The sequence below is a fragment of the Halichoerus grypus genome, chromosome 2 (genome assembly GCF_964656455.1).
Source record: "Halichoerus grypus chromosome 2, mHalGry1.hap1.1, whole genome shotgun sequence".
Lineage (NCBI taxonomy): Eukaryota > Metazoa > Chordata > Mammalia > Carnivora > Phocidae > Halichoerus > Halichoerus grypus.
Genome location: NC_135713.1, coordinates 158,652,898 through 158,672,664, shown reverse-complemented (window position 1 = coordinate 158,672,664; position 19,767 = coordinate 158,652,898). Strand labels below are relative to the sequence as shown.

The following is a 19,767-nucleotide window of genomic DNA, read 5'->3' as shown; positions in this document are numbered from 1 at the left end:
CACTTGGGTGACTCAGTCGGTTAAGTGACTGACTTTTGGTTTTGGCTCAGGTCTCGATCTCAGGGTCGCGAGATCTAGCCCTGCATTGGGCTCCATGATTAGCACAGAGTCTGCCTCAGATTCTCTCTCCCTCTCCCTCTGCCCTTCCCGCTCACGCTCTCTCTCTTGAATAAATAAATTTTTTTTTTTAATTGGAAAAAAAAAGAGGTTGTGCGCGCGCGTGCGCGCGCGCGCACACACACACACACACACACACACACACACACACACTGGAATACTACTCAGCCATAAAAAGGAATGAAATCTTTCCATGTGCAACAACATGGATGGATCTAGAGGATATAATCCTAAGTGAAATAAGTCAGAGAAAGGCAAATGCCATATGATTTCACTCCTATGTGGAATTTAAGAAACAAAGCAAATGAACAAAGAAAAAAAGACCAAAAAACAGATCCGTAACTATAGAGAACAAACCGATGGTCAGCAGAGGGGAGGTGGGGGATGGGCAAAACAGGTGAAGGGGATGAAGAGTACACTTGTCATGATGAGCACTGGGTAATGTATAGAACGGTTGAATTGCTATATTGTACACCTGAAGCTGATATAGTACTGTATATTCAGTATACTGGAATTAAAATTTTTTTAAATAATAAAAAAAGAGGAGGACACTAGCATAACTGATAAATTTTCTTTGGATTAAAAAAAAAATTAGAGGGACACCTGGGTGGCTCAGTTGGTTAAGCATCTGACTCTTGATCTCAGCTCAGATCTTGATCTCAGGGTCATGAGTTCAAGCCCCGCCTTGAGGGGGTTTACTTAAAAAATGAACAAATAAAAATAAAAAAAAATTTAGAAAGATATTACCATAGTCACCCTTAAAAAATGATATATCAATTTACAGTCCCACCAACAATGCATGAGAGCTCCCACTATACCCATGCCCAAATGGGTGCTATCCATCATTTTGAACTTGCTTATATGATAAATAAAAATGGTATTTACATTTTTTTTAAAGTTGGTCACTAACAAACAAAATGTCCACCAGTGGGCAATGACTAAGTAGATAAGGAAAAAATCATACTATGGAATATTATCTAATACCTAAAAATTGTATCATGAGGACAGACCCACATATAGTGATTTGGAAAGAGATTCAAAATATATTATTCTACAAAAAAAAGACACCTTAATGAAAAATGAGTCATCACAATTCCTTTTTAAAAAAATTTGAGTATAGTTGACACAATGTTACGTTAGTTTCAGATGTACAACATAATGATTTGACAAGTTTATACATTATGCTGGGTTCACAAGTGTAGTTAACCATCTGTCCCGATATACATCCCTATTATAATATCATTGACTGTATTCCTTATTCTGTGCCTTTTACTCCCATGATTTATTCATTTCATTACCAGAAGCCTGTATCTCCCACTCCCCTTCACCCATTTGACTCACCCCCCCCACCTCCTCCCCTCTGGCAACCATCAGTTTGTGCTCTGTATTTATAGGTCTATTTTTTGTTTGTTTATTCATTTTTTTTTAAGATTCCACTTATGAGTGAAATCACGTATTTGTCTTTCTTGGTCTGACTTATTGCACTTAGCATAATAATGTTGCCTCAAATGGCACGATCTCGTCCTTTTTATGGCCACATAATATTCCTGTGTGTGTGTGTGTGTGTGACCACTGAGTATGATGTTAGCTGTGGGTTTTTCATATATGGCCTTTATTATGTTGAGGTATGTTCTCTCTAACCCACTTTCTTGACACAATTCCTTTTTTTAAAAAAATTATTTATTTATTTATTTTAGAGACAGAGAGCATGAGTGGGGGGGGATGGGGTAGGGAGGGGCAGAGGAAGGAGAGAATCTCAAGCTGACTCTGCACTGAGCTCAGAGCTTGACGTGGGGCTCGATCTCATGAACTGAGCTGAAATCAAGAGTTGGATGCTTAACTGAATCAGCCACCCAGGCGCCCTGACACAATTCTTTTTTTCAAAGGAAAAAAACTGTGCGTGTTTTTTAATACACATGCAGAGTGGTTTATTCTGGGACAGTGGGGAAGATTTTGACATCTTAATTTAATTTTGTATGCTTTAGTAAAAATAATATCTTACTATTTAATTGCAATGTAATAATATTTAATGTAATCATTAATTTAATATTGTAATTATTAATATTTAATTTAATGATTTAACATTTCATAATTTCATAATTTAATGAAATATTATTTATTGAACAAAGTAAACAGGGAGATATCTGAAACTTCATTCCATCTGAATGCCCATACACAAACATCTTGGGATAAAACCCATTTTGTCAAGGAAAATTATATGCTCAGCGCACTTTTGCATTTTTTTTTTTTTAAAGATTTTATTTATTTATTTGACAGAGAGACACACAGTGAGAGAGGGAACACCAGCAGGGGGAGTGGGAGGGGGAGAAGCAGGCCTCCTGCCGAGCAGGGAGCCCGACGCGGGGCTCGATCCCAGGACCCCGGGATCATGACCCGAGCTGAAGACAGACACCCAACGACTGAGCCACCCAGGCGCCCCTTTAATACACACTTTAATACACACTTGTTTAATACACACACACAATACTCGAGTACTTATATATTTATTCAAAACTTGTGTTGAATATGTCATAATTTCTAGTGTCATAGAGGATTTTTTTGCACATCTTGGCATGCCTGTTGGACCACAAAGACCTCAGTTTGCATCGCCGTTAGAATGGGTTTAAGTTTCATGCATAACTACTTACCAGTTTTCATGGAACACTCTGACCTGCTTTTGTTTTCTTTTTTTTGAAAAATCAGAGGACGAGGAGAAAGTACCACCTGGAGACTTGATCAAGCGCTCAAAGAAAAAGCGTTGGCAAATCCCTATGTCGGCCGACCAGTTCCTTCTGACGGTTAATGCCCTGCAGCAAGCCCATAATTCAGGGGAGTTTGCCTATCCCCGGAGGCCCCAAACCCAAGTCATTGATGCCTGGGGACCTTCAATTTCACACCCAAGGAAGGTCCTGAGTTTCAAAGGAAAATCAATCCAACAGGCAGTTGATAGGTTGAGGTGGAGTAACCCTCCCATTGATGCGAAGCAAACCAGTATTCCCTTGGAGATCCAGAAACTGCAGCCCAACCTGAAGAATTCTTTGCACAGTCCCCGAGTCCAGTCCACCATACCCCAGCCTGCGATTATCCGCCCCAGATTCGCAGGCGCCCTCAAGGATGAAGGCCGAGCGACCGGCTCCATCGACGGGACAGTGCGCCCCTGCAGCCCGTTAACCAGCCTGCAGGTAATTAAACCGAACCGCATGCTGGCTCCACCCGTGGACAGGAGAAGCAAGTCTGTCAAGAAAGAACGACCTTGCTTCTACACGACCCTTGATCCCTTTAGAATGAACACCAAGTTCATGTTGTTGACCGTAAAGGAGGAGAAGGAGTATGCGGAAGCCAAGATGAAGGAGTTTCAGGCCAGGAAGCCCAGGGAAGTGGTCAATCCAGAAAAAGCCAGCAGAGCTGCCTGGATCAGGAAGATCAAAGGCCTGCCTATAGATCATTTCATGAAGCAAGGAAAAACAGCAGCCCCGGAACTTGGGCAAAACGTGTTTATCTGAACCAGCCTTGGGAAATGAACGTCTTACAATAAACAGAGAACCCAAGTGGATGTTGGTGTTTGGCCTTTTGTTTTGCGTGTTTGTTTGTTTTGAGCTGTCCCTTGGCCATGTGGGGAGTCTTAATTATCTTCCTATAAGCCAAAGAATTGATATGATCGAATCAAGAAAACAGAGGCGGGGGTGGGGGGGTGTTGCTGGGAGAGATTGACATTTGTATTCCCACCAAAAACCATTTAATGAAACATGAAAGCCCAGCTTCACTGGTGGGTGATGGGAAAGTGATCTTTGGAAATTAAATACCACCCATCACCACCAATTTAGTGCTATCATTCTGGTAGCAAATGAACTGATGGGATTGTATCAGAAGAATGCATTGGAATTCCCTGGTATTTTTGCACCAAAGCCTGATGAAGTTCAATGACTTCAGTTAAGAATCTAAAAGGAGAAGCCCTCAATGGGGTTGACCTACTGGATTTGAGAACATTATGTGTTCTTTTCCTTCTCAGGGCTAACTCCTATGGAACAGAATTAAGCATATTCATCTTTTCTTCAAGGAGGAACACTAATATCAAGTGTGTTGATGTTTCCACCTAGACCTCCCAAGGATGGTGTCAGGGACCAGGCAGGTAATTGAAGAGTGCAGCACACCATGGGAGCTATGGCCCATTGGAGAACTCAAGCCCTATCCAAACGGGTAGCTTCTCCTCAGTGGCTCAGCATGACCATAGGATGGTGTGGGATAATAGAAAATATATAATGGTCTCTGCCCCCAGTTCCTGGCACAGAGCTTCTGAAACCCTTATAAATTTCTAACTGATATGACCACTACGATTATCTTTTGTTTTATTTATTTATTTATTTTTAAAGATTTTATTTATCTGTTAGAGAGCGTGGGCAAGAGAGAGTGAGCGAGAGTACAAGCAGGGGGAGCTGCAGGCAGAGGGAGAAGCAGGCTCCCTGCTGAGCAAGAAGCCAGATGCGGGACTCGATCTCAGGGCACTGGGATCATGACCTGAGCTGAAGGCAGCCGCTTAACCGACTGAGCCACCCAGGCATCCCATCTTTTGTTTTAATAAGGGGACTCAGAGTGGGCTCCTGGTTGGCTCCTGCCTGGGGCCTGGTCACCAGAAGGACCAAGGTAGGATTAGAAGCTCGGGAATTTTAGCCCCACCCCCCATCCTCCAGATGGAGTTAATGGGAGTTAATGGAAGTGGAGTTAATGATCCATCATGCCTACGGTGATGAAACCTCCATAAAAATCTCAATAGCATGGGGTTTAGAGAGTTTCCAGGTTGGTGAACACATCCATGTACTGGGTGATGCACCCCAACTCCATGAACCCTCCCAGACCTGGCCCTGTATGTGTCTTTATCTGGTTGTTCATCTCTATCTTTTAATAAACTGGTACATGTAAGTAAGTGTTTCCCTGAGTTCTGTGAGCTCCTCTGGCAAATTAATTAAACCCTAGAGGGGGTCATTGGAACCTTCAATCTATAGCCTAGTCATTGGATGGAGCCCAAGTAGGCTCTGTGCTCAGTGTGGGGTCAGCTTCAAATTCTCTCTCCCTCTTCCTCCTGCTCACTCTCTCTCTCTCAAATAAATAAATAAAATCTTAAAAAAAAAATTAATGCAGCACTAGTAAATAGCCATGTAAAAATTGTAATTTCTATGGAAAGGATCCCCTCAATGAAGGAAATGTGCTAACACATTATTCCATGAGTCTCCCAACAGCCCTTTGATGTAGGCCAGGCAGATAGGATATCGTTACAGTCACATTGTTATAATCACAGTTTCAAAGATAATGTAAAGTCCCTGAATTTCAGGTCCTTCATGGAGCAACACGACATCTCCAGCGATTAAACTTAAAACAGTAGTAAGAATTACATTTACTATTAATAAGCACATTTAACCCTGTTCGGATACCATTATCATCCCCTCTTTACAACTGAGGAAAGACGTACATAGAGATTAGCGGGATAGCTACTACCTGGAGAAGCGGGGACTCAAACCCATATTCCCAACCTCTATCCCTTACTGTCTCCTGGCCTCTGTTATCCTCCCACGATAAAACTCCCCATTGTTTAGAGTCCTCCGCCTTGTTTCTTCTTAATGCCTTTCCACCTCTTAGCAAGAGCACGTTTATCTTTCTCAGTTGCTTCTACAATTAAGGTACACATATAATAATACATGAACACATATTGTAAAACATTCAAACAAAATGCAACTGTGTTAAAATAAGGCCCGTCCCCCACGCCCCTTACTCTCAGGACACTCATGCGGGCAACAACATCCCTACGTGGCAAACCACGAAGCTTTCACCCTGAAGTCGACCGAGCCTCGGGGATGTAAGCAGCGAGCGAGTATTTCGTTCCAGCTCGGACCAGCCCCAACCCCCGCACAGTCCGCGCTTCCCCGCCCCCTAAGGGGAACCCAGTCCAGGCACTCGCCCGCCCCGCCCCTCGCCCCGCCCCTCGCCCCGCCCCCGATCGCCCCGCCCCCCCCGGCCGTCCACTTGCCCGCCCGGATCCGGGGTCGCCCGCGGCCCTCGCGCTCCGCCCCCAGCTCGCCCCGCCCCCGGGGCGCCCACCTCCCTCGCGCCCCGCCCTCCTCGCTCGCCCCGCCCCGGACGCCCACCGCCCTCGCGCTCCGCCCCCAGCTCGCCCGGTTCCCGGGACGCCCGCCGCCGTCGCCCCGCCCCTGATCTCGCCCGGTCCCCGAGTTCGCCCCGCCCCGGACACTCCGCCCATAGGCTCGCTCCACTCACGGGACGCCCGCCCTCCTCGCGCTCCGCCCGGAGTTCGTCCCGCCCACACGCTCGCTCCACCCCTCCAGCTACTCCTCCTCCCCCCGGCGAAGCACCCGGAAGCGGAAGTGGGAACGGGCTGGGCTTGTGCTTTGCTCCTCCCCTCCTGTGGCGATCAGGTTGCGTCAGCTGCGACGCTGACGTGGCTCCCGGAAGTGGGGCTGGCGCAGGGCCGTCATGTTGCAGCAGGTGAGGGGCTGAGGGCGCGCTGTGAGGGTGGGTGTGGCTGGGCGCCGGGCCTGCCGGGTCCGAGGGGCGCGAGTGTGGCGGCCCGGGGCAGTTGTGCTCGCCGCTCCCCTCGCTGCCCGCGCCCGGGTCGGTGGGGGGCGTGGGCGGAGGGCCGCGGGCGGCTGTCCGGGGAGCGCGGCCGGCAGCCCCGAGGCCTCTTGCGGAGGAGCGTGGCCGGCTGCCCGTCGGAGGGACAGCTGCGGGGTGTGCAGAGCGCAGTGCCAGCCGACGCGGGGCGCTGGGTGGCTCGGGTGCCGTGCTGCGGAAACGCCCTCGGTGTGAAGTGGCGGGTGGTCTGGCTTTCCCCAGCCGTTCGGAGACTCTGAGGGGTGCACCGCGATCCTGTGGGAGTAGGAGACACCGCCAGGGCCTTGCACTCAAGTGTCCGTTGCCGAAGTGACGCTAATGGTGATTGCTTATCACTTCGGTCATCACGTCTGTGCCCTTAGAGTTAATTACAGTTTGCAGGTTTACGACCAGAGATGAGTAAGACTAATAATCTCGTCATTTGAAAAACTTTTTACTGTTTATAGTGCACTTTTCCTCAAGGATATAGGTATTTTTTGTTATTGAGGGATTACTATGGCCCAGGCACTCACTGTTCTGGGCGCTGGGATAGGGCTGTGAACAAAACAGACAGGTTTATGGTGCTGGGGCTTGTGGATGGGTTCGGGTGGGGAGAGATAATAAGTTACATAACCGAGGATGTTTTCAGGTGAGGATAGCAAAGACAAAGTGATGTCATAGCAAGTATGTGAGAAATATAGGACAAGCTTAGAATTGATGGGCAGAGAAGACCACTCCGAGGAGGTCGCTTGAGTGGAGAAGATACAATGGTGGTTAGAGTCGGCTTTCAGAACCTGCACCCAGGCTGGAGGAGGCTGGAGAAAACCACACAACCGTACTGACTATTCCCACTTGAAGTGTGTGGTGAACCTCAGATGGGCTTTTAATGCTGCCAGGCAGTCATCACCGCATTCCCATAGGCTCCTCACCCTCCCACCCTCCTGGGCCACTACTGAGATTTCTCTTTCCTCAGACCTTCCACATTTCTTCCCTTGGCCTCTCTCTGCTTCTTATCTCACGGGGAAGGTAGAGGCCATCGGAAGAGAATTTCACACCACCTGCCATCTACATCTGTGCTCGTGATCTCCCATAGACTGTCTTCCTTTTCCCGTCTGTGCTCCATCCTTAGGCCATCCCCTCTACTTGTGCACTGTTTCCTTGCCCTCTGGGCTGCTGGAAGGCAGTGCTCCAGCAATTCTCCCTTTGCTCTTCTGCATCAGTTTTTTTCTTTTTCTTTTTTAAAAGCTTAAGGGGCACATGGGTGGCTCAGTTGGTTAAGCGTCTGACTCTTAGCTCAGCTCAGGTCTTGATCTCAGGGTCCTGAGTTGGGCTCCGCTCTGGGTGGAGCCCGCATTAAAAACAAAAAACAAAAAACAAAAAAACAGCTCGTTTAAGTTAACATGTAAACGTGCTTTAATTTCTTGTCTTAAAAAATAAAAATTTCATTCTATATACCCTTTCAGCTCTCACCCCGTTCTTTGTTCCTTAAGATTTATTTATACTTGTCTTTTACTTCTATTCTCTCTTGTGTCCATTCTAGTCTGGTTTTCTCCCACTTCCCCCTGCCATCCTGAAACTGCTCTTATTGTGGTCACTGATAACCCGTTAGAAACAGTGGTCTCTGGTTTCCATCCTACTTGTGAGCAGCATTTGACACAGTTGATCTGATCCTCCTTCTGGAAACACTTTCTTCCCTTGGCTTCCAGGACACCACCCCCTGGTTCAGCTCCTACTCCTTAGCACTTCCTTTTCAATCCCAGTGCTTATTTCTTTTCGTCTTTCTGACCTTTAGATATTGGTGTGCTCAGAGTCTGTCTTTGGTGCCTTCATTTTTAGCCGCTCAGGACAAAAACTTTGGAATCTTCCTCAACTCCTTTTCTCTTACCCCCACATTCAACCCATCAGCAAATCCTGTCATTTTTGCTTTATTTTTTAAAGATTTTATTTATTTATTTATTTGAGAGAGAGAGCGCATGAGCAGGGGGAGAAGCAGACTCTCTGCTGAGCAGGGGGAGAAGCAGACTCTGCTGAGCAGGGAGCCTGAAGCGGGGCTCGATCCCAGGACCCTGGGATCATGACCTGAGCTGAAGGCAGATGCTTAACCATTTCTACTTTAAAATGCATTTGGAATCGATGTATTTCACCACCTCCAATATGTCCACCCTAGACCAAACCGTTACTTCTTGGCTCCATTATTGGATTAGCCTCCTAAACCAGCCTTACAGCTTTGTGCCTTTATCTTTCCCTCTCCCTCCCAGATTTTCCATACAGTAGCCGGAATTTTCCTTTTAACACCTAAATTAGAACGTGATAGTCCTATGCGCAGAACACACTAACGGTCCCCCTTCTCAATTTTTTAAAAAAATAGTCCTTAATACCAGCATCTTAAGCTTAAATGTCTAAAACCAAACTCTTGATTTCACCCTAATGTTGTGCCCTCAGTCTTCCCCATCTTAGTAAATGCAACTCCAAAAGTGCATAATATTTGTCTTTTTTCTTGTGTGAGGCTGTAGCACTTAAAACAGTGCCTGGCCCTCAGTATTTATTTACTGAGAATAAACCAGTCTTTCAAAGAACAGGGTAAGAGAAAAGAGTGTTCTAGGTAGAACTAGATAGAACATGTAAAAGAACCCAGTGGGGCACAAGTTTGGCATGTTTAAGGAACTAAAAAGGAGACTAGTCAGGCAAGGGCTTAGTTACTATATAGGTTTCCTGTTGCTGCAGATTAGTGTAAATTTAGTGGCTTAATACAAATTTATCATATCACAGTTCTGGGTCAGAAGTCCAAAAGGAGTCCTAAAGGCTAACATCAGGGTATTGGCTGGACTGTGTTTCTTCTGGAGGCTCTAGGGGAGAATCAGATTTGTCCTTGCCTTTTCCAGCTTCTCGAGGCCACCTGCATTCCTTGGCTGATGGTCTTCCTCAAGCTTCAAAGTCAGCAGCATAGCATCTTCAAATCTCTCTCTCTCTGACTTCTGCTCTTCATGGTCTCAGTGCCTTCTCTGACTCTGACCCTCTTGTGTTCCTCTATAAAGACATTGTAATGACATCATTGGGCCCACCTGAATAGGATGCTTTTCCCCTCTCAAGATCCTTAATTCAGTCACATCTGCAAAAAACCTTTTTGCTAAGTAAATGGACATATTTACAAATTCCAGGCATTAGAGCCAGGATGTCTATGGCAGGAGGGAGAGGAAGAATTATTCAGTCCATCACAGTTCCTGGAGGGAGAGTAAGTAGCCTGAGATAGGTACCTCAAGGTGGGCAGGGTCATGATTATGATGGGTCCTGATAGGGAGTCAGTTTTTCAGTCAAAGTCCTCTAGGTTTTCAGTTGGAGGATGATATGATCTAAGTGTGAAAGGTCACCCTGGCTGCTGGGTATAGATTGGACTGTTGGGATCAAGGGCAGAAGTCTCAGTTTTTCAGTCCATAGCATCATACAGTGGATCTCAGTCTTGGCTGCAGATTATTATCATCTGGGGGGCTTCAAAAAAAATGTAGATACTCAGACCACACCCCAGATCACTTACATCTGAATCTTGGGGTGGAGACCCAGGCATCAGGGCTTTCTTTTTTCTTTTTTTGTCTTTTTTAAAGCACCCCAGGCAATTCCAGCCTGTAAGCCAAAGTTGAGAACCACTGGTCTCAGATCTCTGAGTCCACTTTCCTTTTAAAGCTTTAGCTCCCGCTCTGCATCTCTGGACTCCTTCGCCATTCCCTGTGTATACCTGTGTGTTTCCACTCTCTGCCTTTGAAACTCTACCTAGTCAAGGGACTGGAGTGAGCAGAAGGCCTCTTTGCTCTGTCCGCACCCAGCACAGAAGCTCTCCTCCAGAGCCCTCAAGTAGAAACGGTTCTCTTCCTCCCTGTGCTCCCATTTGTACTTGTATTTCTCCTGGCTCTGATCACAGTCTGCAGTTGCCTCCTTTGTGCGTTTGATCGTGCCTTAGATAAATACTGTACCGCCTGGCCAGGTGCTCTGTGGGCACTAGGACCTACTACAATGCAGCGACACTCCCTGCCCTCCAGTGGCCCGGAGCCTAGATGGCGGTAGTCGTTGGAGACCTGCAGATAGCCTGAGATAGTTGTGCAAGTGGACATTTGTCCTGGTGCCGTGGGATCATGGGAAACGGGAAGCCTGGGGATTGCAGGGAGAGTCTCTCAGCCCTTTCAGTCTTTTAGCTGAAATTGGAAAGATCTGGTGTTGCCTGATGGCGAGCTACGTAGGGGATGGTGAAGGGAGGAGCTTTCTGGGCGGGGAACACACGGGAAAGGCAGACAGATGGGAATCTGTGAGGTTTTCAGAGAACACGCGGCAACGGTGGTGTGGCCCTGACCAGTGGAAGGGAGAGTCAGAAGATCATGACAGGTCTTGTACTGTACATGGAGGAGTTAACTTACATCCTATACATGTAGGAGCGCCATTGAAAACATTTGCAGAGGGGAACGACCTGGTGTGACCTTCCTGTTAGGAGGATGGCTGTGTGGGTAATGAGGGGCTGGAGTCGGGCAGGGATGAGGTAAAGGCAGGTGAGTGGTGGGTGGCTGGCCCTAGGCCAGGTGTAAAAGCAGGTTTGTTGTGATCGAGGCTGAAGCAGTGAGTTGAGGTGTGAACCACCCTTCAAATCTAAGGCTGTGAAAGGGGAGGAATGCCGTGGGATGAGAGCAAAAGATAGAAGGGGAGGTTCAGGATCAGGGTTTTTAAAACATCTTTTTCAAGCAGTAAATGACCTCTGAAAAACTTCATTTGCTGATTGGAAAGATCCAATAGAAAGACCTGAAGATACAAGAAAGTGTAAGTAAAGGGGGAAATTGATGGAGGAAGCCCCCGGGGAGGCAGGAAAAGAAGAGGTTCCAAGCCCAACAGTTGCTTTCACCTTGGATACAAAGCGAATGGTGAGATGGGGTCAGGGAAACAAGGATGCAGGCAGGTGATTTCGTGAAGGAGCCAGAAGCATCGAGTGTGTCCCCCAACAGTCTCTGCTTTCTCTGTGACTGGTGAGAGAGCAGCCGAGAGCTCATGTGGGAAGTTTGCAGGAGCGTCATTGACACCCCTGGGGTTTCTCATAGGGCTCAGCAGCGGGGGAGCGATGGCTCGTTGCCGGATGATGCCGGAGTGCCCTTTCCCTAGGTTGTCAATTCCCCAATGTCCGTGACCGTGTCTTTTGTCTTCCATTTGGACTAGCGCGCTGCCTTCTGTGTAGGAGGCATGCGGGTACTGAATTTCGTCTTGCTTCATGGATATTCAATTTTCCTGCTAGGACGGTAATGATGACACCGAGGATGTTTCCCTGTTTGATGCGGAAGAGGAGACAACTAACAGACCAAAAAAATCCAAGATCAGGTAAGAGGACACGTTGTAAGAGTGTGTGAGAGCCCAGCGCTGTTTTATGTGTAGGCGGGTACCAGCCGATGGGATTCAGGGAAGAGCGAGCGGTGGTCCTGCACTTGTGAGTAGTGGACATGGCTAGTTTGAGCTTTGGTCTGAGACAAAGAGGACATTTCAGATTTTCTTTGGGAATAAACGGCATATGGAATTGTACTCAATGCCGAGTTTTCACATCTGTGAATCCGATTTTGTGAACACTGGTGTTTTTACTTCTAGCTACTGTTTCCCAAGAATACACCATTTCTCTAGTTTCTATAGACCTGTTCCGTTTTGATTTATTGTGCAAATTTCAAAATCACATCTTTTATCTGTAAAATAACATGAACACGTCAAGCCAGACATATTTCGATTCCAAATTTAGTTCCCTCTAAAGAAATTCACTTACTGCAGTCAAATTCTGCCTGACCTTTGACAACATTATGCTTAGTGAGAGATGCCAGGCACAAAAGACCACATACCGTATGATTTCATTTGTGTGAATTGTCCAGAATAGGCAGATCTATAGAGACAGCAGTACATCAGTGGTGACGTATGGCTGGAGAGGGGTGGGATTGGGGTGGGTGAGGAGGGACTGCCAGTGGGTATAGAGTTTCTTTTTGGGGTAATGAAAAGGTGCTAAAAGTGATTGCGGTGATGATTGCACAGTTCTGTGAATACACCAAAAATCATTGGTTTATACACTTTGAATAGATGATCGTATGGTATGTGGATTATGTCTCAATAAAGCTGTTAAAAAGCAAAAACAAGCCTACCTGATAGTTACTTTGCCTTAAGCCTGAAGTGATTTCTGAGGGCCCAAGAATTCTTTTATTTTTATTTTTTTTATTTTTAAGTAATTTCTGCACCCAACATGGGGCTTGAACTCATGACTCCCAGATCAAGAGTCACACGCTCTTCCGACTGAGCCAGTAGGCACTCCCGAATTAGTTTTTTATGTGCAAATAGGATTTAATCCCAAGGGTATAGTTTCCTTAATTCTCCAAGCTTGGCAAAGTTTCTCATTATATATTTTGTGAAAGTTTATATTCAGTGAGGTGTTAAAGTCCTGTTTCCGTAGTGTATTTTCTATGAGAACCCGGCTTAGTCAAATAGTGGGAAGTTACGAACAAAGAGAGGTAGGCGGTTTGCTTCTTCCTCAGGTCATCACCTTTGCTTTGACAAAATTCTGCATGGTTATGTTATGGCTGAAACGTTGTTCATCTCTGTCTACAGTACCTGTGGTGAAATGTAATTGCATTTCTTTTATTATGTTTTGGTTTTCAGACACCCAGTGGCATCATTTTTCCATTTATTCTTTCGAGTCAGTGCAATTGTAGTCTATCTTCTCTGTGAATTGTTCAGCAGCAGCTTTATTGCCTGTATGGTGACAATTATCTTGTTGTTGTCATGTGACTTTTGGGCAGTCAAGGTAGGTTTGATCGTTTTTATTTTAACATTGTGTTTAATATGATGAGATTGAATGATGCATGAACTGTGGGGGGAAAAAATGACCCTTAGGAATTTGGATTTGTGTTAATGTACCTTTTTGTTGTCTACCTCAGCCCTCATCTGTGTTAGTATCTTCAGATCACATGCAGGTTATTATACCACTGATTGGTCTGTGCCTTATGTCAGCCCACGTCAGCTTTAAAAGTAAACAGACAGATTGTACTAGCAGCCGCAGATCCCGTATACTGCTTCTCATTCATACCACACCTCTAGGTGTGCTGTGTATGATTTCTAGATAAGAGCTCAGGATAGATCATGCACAAATTCTTAAGGGGTGCCCACCCTTCAGAAGGGCTCCTGTGTGTGTTCTAGGGTGGTGGTTCTCAATCAGGACCAGTTTTGTCCCCCATAGGATGTTTGTCCATGTCTGAAGACATTTTTGGTTGTCACAGCTGGGGTTGTGGGAGCTGTTTTATTGACATCTAGCGGGTAGAGGCCAGGGATGCTGCAAAACATCCTAAGATGCACAGGACAGCCTGCCACAACAAAGAATTATCTAGCTCAAAATGTCAGTAGTGCTGAGGTTGAGAAACCCTATTGTAAGGGATAGGAGGGAGTAAGAAATGGTTTTAAACTCAAATGCAATGATACATAGAGAGATGGGTGGAATGACAGACAGGTACCTAGGTAGGTGGACATGTGTTAAAGTAACTATAGTAAGATATTAAACGTAGACTCTGGTGGTAGGTATGTGGGTGGTCACTATAAAATTTGACTTTTCTGTGTGTATGGAAGTTTCATAGTAAAATGGGGAAAAGAAATCAAAAGTAACAACAACAAAAAAACCCCCAACAGCTAATTTTGGGATTTCAGAGATGTGTATTGATTCAAAGACCAGGAAGATGTTATAGATCTATTCACAGCCACCAGCCCTGCCATTTTTAGACCTCTTGATTCTTAGAGACACCAGAAGTGGCTGGCTTGGTGGTGGCCAGCTTCCACAGGCCACAGAACGCTAAGAATGAGGATTCTAAAGGTCTCTTTTATTTAGGCTTTTCTTTTGTACTGTCTTTGGCTTGTATTTCTTTGAATTTCTTCTATGCTCCGCAGTGTTTACTGTATTCCGGTCACAATTTTGTTTTGAGGAATATTTCTTTTTGTTGTTCATGTAATTTCTGTTTAGCCAGGTAGAACACGGCCTTTGGTCAGTTCTTCCTGGTCATTTCCAAATTCTTAGAATAAATAAATACTTCTGTGTTTAGGGTTTTAAAAAATGTGACCCAAAAGTATATTTTCTGATAAACTTTTCCTTTCTTTCCTTTCCTTTCCTTTTTTCTTTCTTTCTTTCTTTTTCTTTCTTCCTTCCTTCCTTCCTCCCTCCCTCCCTCCCCCCCTTTCCTCCCCTCCTCTCCTCTCCCTTTCTCCCCTCCCTCCCTCCCGCCCTTCCTTCCTTCCTTCTTTCTTTCTAAACAAGGGCTTAAAAAATGTCACTCTTTTATCTGTGGCACAATTACTTACAGATATCCAAACCATTGAGATGTGATGCAAAATGAAGAGGGCAAGAATAGGGAAATTATTAAATGGATTTGGTAAAAGGAGTAGATCCAGTTTGGAAACTTGTTAGAACAGAGATGCATCATAATTATTATAAATCTCAGGGCACTTAGCAAAAGGAGATTTATTTTTAATTCTATTATTATTTTATTTTAACCTATTAATAAAAATGAGGCAAATAAAAGATAAAATTATTTAAAAATTTTTAAATGTTAATCGCCTCTGTGGGGCTTTTGTTTTATCCTTTTTCTCACAGTGTAAAAAAGGTTAAATAATGGTTTTAGAATTTTAATAGTACCTGTTAGTAAAATTTAAAATAAGTTGTGTGTCTTCCACATTGTTGGAGAGGATAGGATCAACTAGAGCATAGTTCACATAGCAAGAGAAGGAAAGCAAAGTAAGCTTAAATATCATAAGGCATAGTACAAGGTGATGGAAGTAGTAGCAAATTAGTTATAACAGTAAATGTAATTTGATTAAACTCTGACAATTTGAAGATTGAGTCAAAAATCGAAAGTCCCACCCAAAAGATCAAACTAAAATGGCAGCATTAGAAAAAGTAAAAGGACACAGAGATAGTATCAGCCGAATTGAAACAAAAGAAACCTAGCATTGTAATATTACCAGACAAAATAGAGAGTAAGATAAGGAGTAGACAGGGAACAAAAAAGGGAACAAAAAAGGTCATCTTGTGAGTCACAGTGAGGACCATTCACAGAACGACCTTCCTTCAGACCACGTGTAGGGAAAAACTATTAGAAGCACTAGGAGAAGGTGGGAAAAACTTTACTGTGACAGGGGTCTAACAGATCAAAAGAACAAAAATAAATAAAGTTTAAAGGATCTGAATGAAATGACCAGGTCAACTTAATAGCGGTATTGTGGGACTTTGTACGTACGGAGACTACTTTCCTGTTCCATTCCTGTGGAACATTTACAAAAGTTGATTTCAGGTATCACTGTGAAGAAGACTGAAATTCCTCAGAGCAGCTCTATTTTCTAGTCCAGTACAGTAAAACTAAAAATTAATTAAAAAAATGGTTTTCAAAATCCGAATTACAAGTAAAAGCCAACCTGCTGAAAACTGTTGGCTTAAACAGGAAATAGACTATAAATGCAGGTTATTTATGCATTAGTGATGATGATCATCTATGTTGAAACTTTCAGAATGTGTCTAAGGCTGAACTCGGAGGAAAAACAGTAGACTGAAGGCTTTTATTATTAGAGAGAGGTCCAGAAGCTTCAAAAACAATAGGCCAGAGAGAAATTTGGAAAATCATCTAATGATCAAAGCAGAAAAGTAAAGAATGGGAAAATGGGAAAAGAGTTTGAAAATATTCTAAGCGGTTGTCGTGGCCTGGTTTCACAGTCTCATGAAGCTATGGGTGCATTTTTTTTTTTTTTAAGATTTTATTTATTTGAGAGAGAGCACACCCCAGTAGAGAGGAGGAGCAGAGGGAGAGGGAGAAGCAGACTCCCCACTGAGCAGGGAGCCTGACGTGGGGCTCTGTCCCCGGACCCCAGGATCATGACCTGAGCCGAAAGCAGACGCTCAACCAACTGAGCCACCCAGGTGCCCCTGCTAGGAGCGCTTTTAAATACGTGAAAGAGAATACATAAGATTACAAAGGAAGTCACTTATATTGAAATATAATGAAAACATTAAAAAGTCAAATTTCTGCTTTTGTCCTGTGTGCTTCTTTATGAATGCATTGAATAACAAGATCCAGAGGCAGATCTAATTACTTCCAAAGCCGTGATGAGCATAAGCACTGTTTTGTGGTATCTGCACCAGGTGTAATACAGTGTGAAAAATATCCGTGGTTTTATTGGTCCAAGTCACAGGTGCTGTTAATTCTACTGTGGTTTATTGTCTCCATTCATAATTTAAATTTTAGCCCAAAGTCAGTGAAAATAGAGAATTTTTTTTCGTCACCCAAGTTCACAGAACCCCTGGATCTGTTAGTGGACACCTCTAACTAAAAATCTTCTGCATTAGTGATTCCTGCTTATCCTTTGAATTTCATTCCCAAAGTTGACGCCTCAGGGAGACATTTTCTGACTCCCAGACTAGATCAGATTTCCCTGTTAGCCTCTGAAGGCGTCCTGCGCTTCTCCCTCACCACACTTACCGTAGTTGGTGGCAGCCCATTTGTGCATTGCTTGACTGCCTCTCTTCCCCGTAACGCTTGAAGCTCCATGAGGACAGGGATGGTATCTGTTAGTCACCATTTTACTAGCAGCACAGAGTAGGTGCTGAATAAATACCAGTTGAGTAAATAAACCTTGAGAGAGCTATCACAGTAATTTGTTGCATTAGTAAGAGGAAAGGGCTTGGTACCTTTGAGGTACCAAATGAGGGCTAGTGCCTATGAGCATTGTCTTAGTTTGGGCTGCTGTGGTGTAACAGTCCCATAGCCTGGTGGCTTATAAAGGATAGGAACTTCTCTCTTTCTTTCTTTCATTTATTTATTTATTTTAGAGAGAGACAGAGCATAGGGGGAGAGGGAGAAGCAGACTCCCAACTGAGCAGGGAGCCCGATGCGGGACTTGATCCCAGGACTCTGGGATCGTGACCTGAGCCGAAGGCAGGCGCTTAACTGACTGAGCCACCCAGGCATCCCAGGAACTTATTTTTCAAGTTCTAGAGGCCAGAAGTCCCAGGTCAGGGTGCCAGTATGGTCATCTTTTGGTGAGGGCCATCTTCTGGGTTCCAGACTGGCAGTTTTTCACTTTATCCTCACATGGCAGAGCAGAGCAGAGAGAGAGGAAGAAAGCTCTCCTCACTCTTAGAAAGGTACCAGTCCCATTCAAGAAGGCTTCACGCTATGGATCTGATCTAATCCTGATCAATGCACAAAGGCCTGACCTAATGCCATCATGTGGTGCTGGCGGGGGCGGGGGGAACGGTTAGAGTTTCAACATATGAATTTGGGGGGGGGGAACAAACATTCAGTCCAGAGAAACCATTTTTAGGGATACACAGTTATAAAACAAATGTAGCTACAGTCAAGATATATAGGAACAAGTAGGTCTCGGTAGCTAAAGAGCACCGGGCTTAGGAACACGGGGCTTAGGGGGGGTCGCCCAGGTGGCTCAGTCGGTTAAGCGTCTGCCTTCAGCTCAGGTCAGGATCCCAGGGTTCTGGGATTGAGTCCCGTATTGGGCTCCCTGCTCAGTGGGGAGTCTGCTTCTCCCTCTGCCTCTGCCCCTCCTCCCTGCTCGTGCTCTCTTTCTCTCGCTCTCTCTCCAAATAAATAAATAAAATCTTAAAAAAAAAAAAAGGAACACTTTAGGGAATTGGAACAAAGGACAGGAATTCATGAGAAAAAAGAGAAGGGTGATGTTTATTGATAGGCTTACCCTGTCACCTCCACCCCTGCTGGTCGTGCTGTTGCATTATCTTTATTTTTTTTGTCCAGGCCTGGTGTGTGGTGGTCTTTGTTAACTGGATATTATGGGAGGTAAAGCTGAAGATTTTTTGGTTTGTGGTATGTTACACTAAGATAAGACCTTATGGTAGGTCTTTAAACAATGCTTTTAAAATGCGTGCGTTTATATTAATCTTTACCAGAATGTCACAGGTAGACTCATGGTTGGTCTGCGTTGGTGGAATCATATAGATGAAGATGGAAAAAGCCACTGGGTGTTTGAGTCCAGGAAGGTAAACTGCCCTTTTTTTTTTTAATTTAATTTTATTTTTTAAGATTTTTATTTATTTATTTGACAGAGAGGACAAGCAGGCAGAGCGGCAGGCAGAGGGGGAGGGAGAAGCAGACTCCCTGCTGAGCAGAGAGCCTGATGTGGGGCTCGATCCCAGGACCCTGGGACCATGACCTGAGACCATGACCTGAGCTGAAGGCAGACGCTTAACCGACTGAGCCACCCAGGCGCCCCTGCCCTTTTTTTTCTTTCCCCAAAATGTCATTCAATAAATTATGTGCAGATTACATTTGAATATTTATGGGTGAAGTGTTCAGGATTAAAAGTACTACCCCAGATCACTTGGCGTGTCAGCACTAAACCAGATGGCCTTCTAAAGCTGCATTTTTCTGTCTAGTTAAGACTGGAAGTAAGGCAAATACAGGAGAGAAGCCTCTGAGAAAGGATTTTGGGTCCGAGTTTGTTCCGTGTGCTAAGCTGCTTCTCAGGGGCTGCTGATAAAGGACTTCGGAGGACCCTCAGCTTTGTGTTGCTGTGCCTGGTCTCTCCAGGGATCTGTCCCTGTCAGCAGATAGCCGCTTCCAACAGCTCCTTCTGTCCTTGCTCCCGTGGTTCCTTTCCACATGTGGGTAGGGAAAAGAAAAAGAAAAAGAGGGATTACAAGTAGACCGAAAATCTGGATCAGCCAGCACAGTGTTCTTTAAGCCCCTGCCTTCGGGAGCCCTCGGGGATGCTGATCTGTTTTGGGTTAGCCTCCTTATCTGTAGCACACATTCAGTTTCCCTGTGGAGTCAGTGTCGGAGGCAGAGGACAGAATTCTTGCAGAACACTACTAATTAAGTTGTTTGCCTTCTGCTTGGAAGGGCCTTGACGAGTTCTACTTCTGAGAAAGTGGTATTGGGCTTAGCGATAAGCCCATATTCCCTTATATTTTACAAACTATATGGAAGCAACTCACCACCCTTTTAAGATTTCTGGGTATTGCTAAGACATTTTGGCCATTGTCCCAGATCC

General features: G+C 44.9%; 2 protein-coding genes across 11 annotated transcripts in view; both read left to right on the top strand.

Moving 5' to 3' along the window:
* The window catches only part of FBXW10B (F-box and WD repeat domain containing 10B), a 37,010-nt gene extending 33,340 nt beyond the window's left edge, over positions 1–3,670 (top strand). For all 3 annotated transcript variants that reach the window (XM_078067941.1, XM_078067942.1, XM_036071842.2), the window contains one exon: positions 2,821–3,670. In XM_078067941.1, the coding sequence (XP_077924067.1) occupies positions 2,821–3,620 (800 nt within the window). In that variant the 3' untranslated portion in view covers positions 3,621–3,670. The remainder of the gene's footprint in view (positions 1–2,820) is intronic.
* Positions 3,671–6,474: 2,804 nt separating this feature from the next.
* Positions 6,475–19,767, top strand: part of TVP23C (trans-golgi network vesicle protein 23 homolog C) — a 45,497-nt gene continuing 32,204 nt past the window's right edge. For 7 of the 8 annotated variants that reach the window (XR_013446018.1, XR_013446017.1, XR_013446019.1 and 4 more), the window contains exons 1-4: positions 6,475–6,612; positions 11,981–12,063; positions 13,372–13,516; positions 18,665–18,754. Coding sequence is in view for 5 of the 8 variants with exons in the window: in XM_078067937.1 (XP_077924063.1) it covers positions 6,601–6,612; positions 11,981–12,063; positions 13,372–13,516; positions 18,665–18,754 (330 nt within the window). In the remaining 3 variants the exon portion in view is untranslated. Of the gene's footprint in view, positions 6,613–6,911; positions 7,060–11,980; positions 12,064–13,371; positions 13,517–18,664; positions 18,755–19,767 lie in introns of those variants that run through there. The other variant, XM_078067938.1, reaches the window with a different exon arrangement.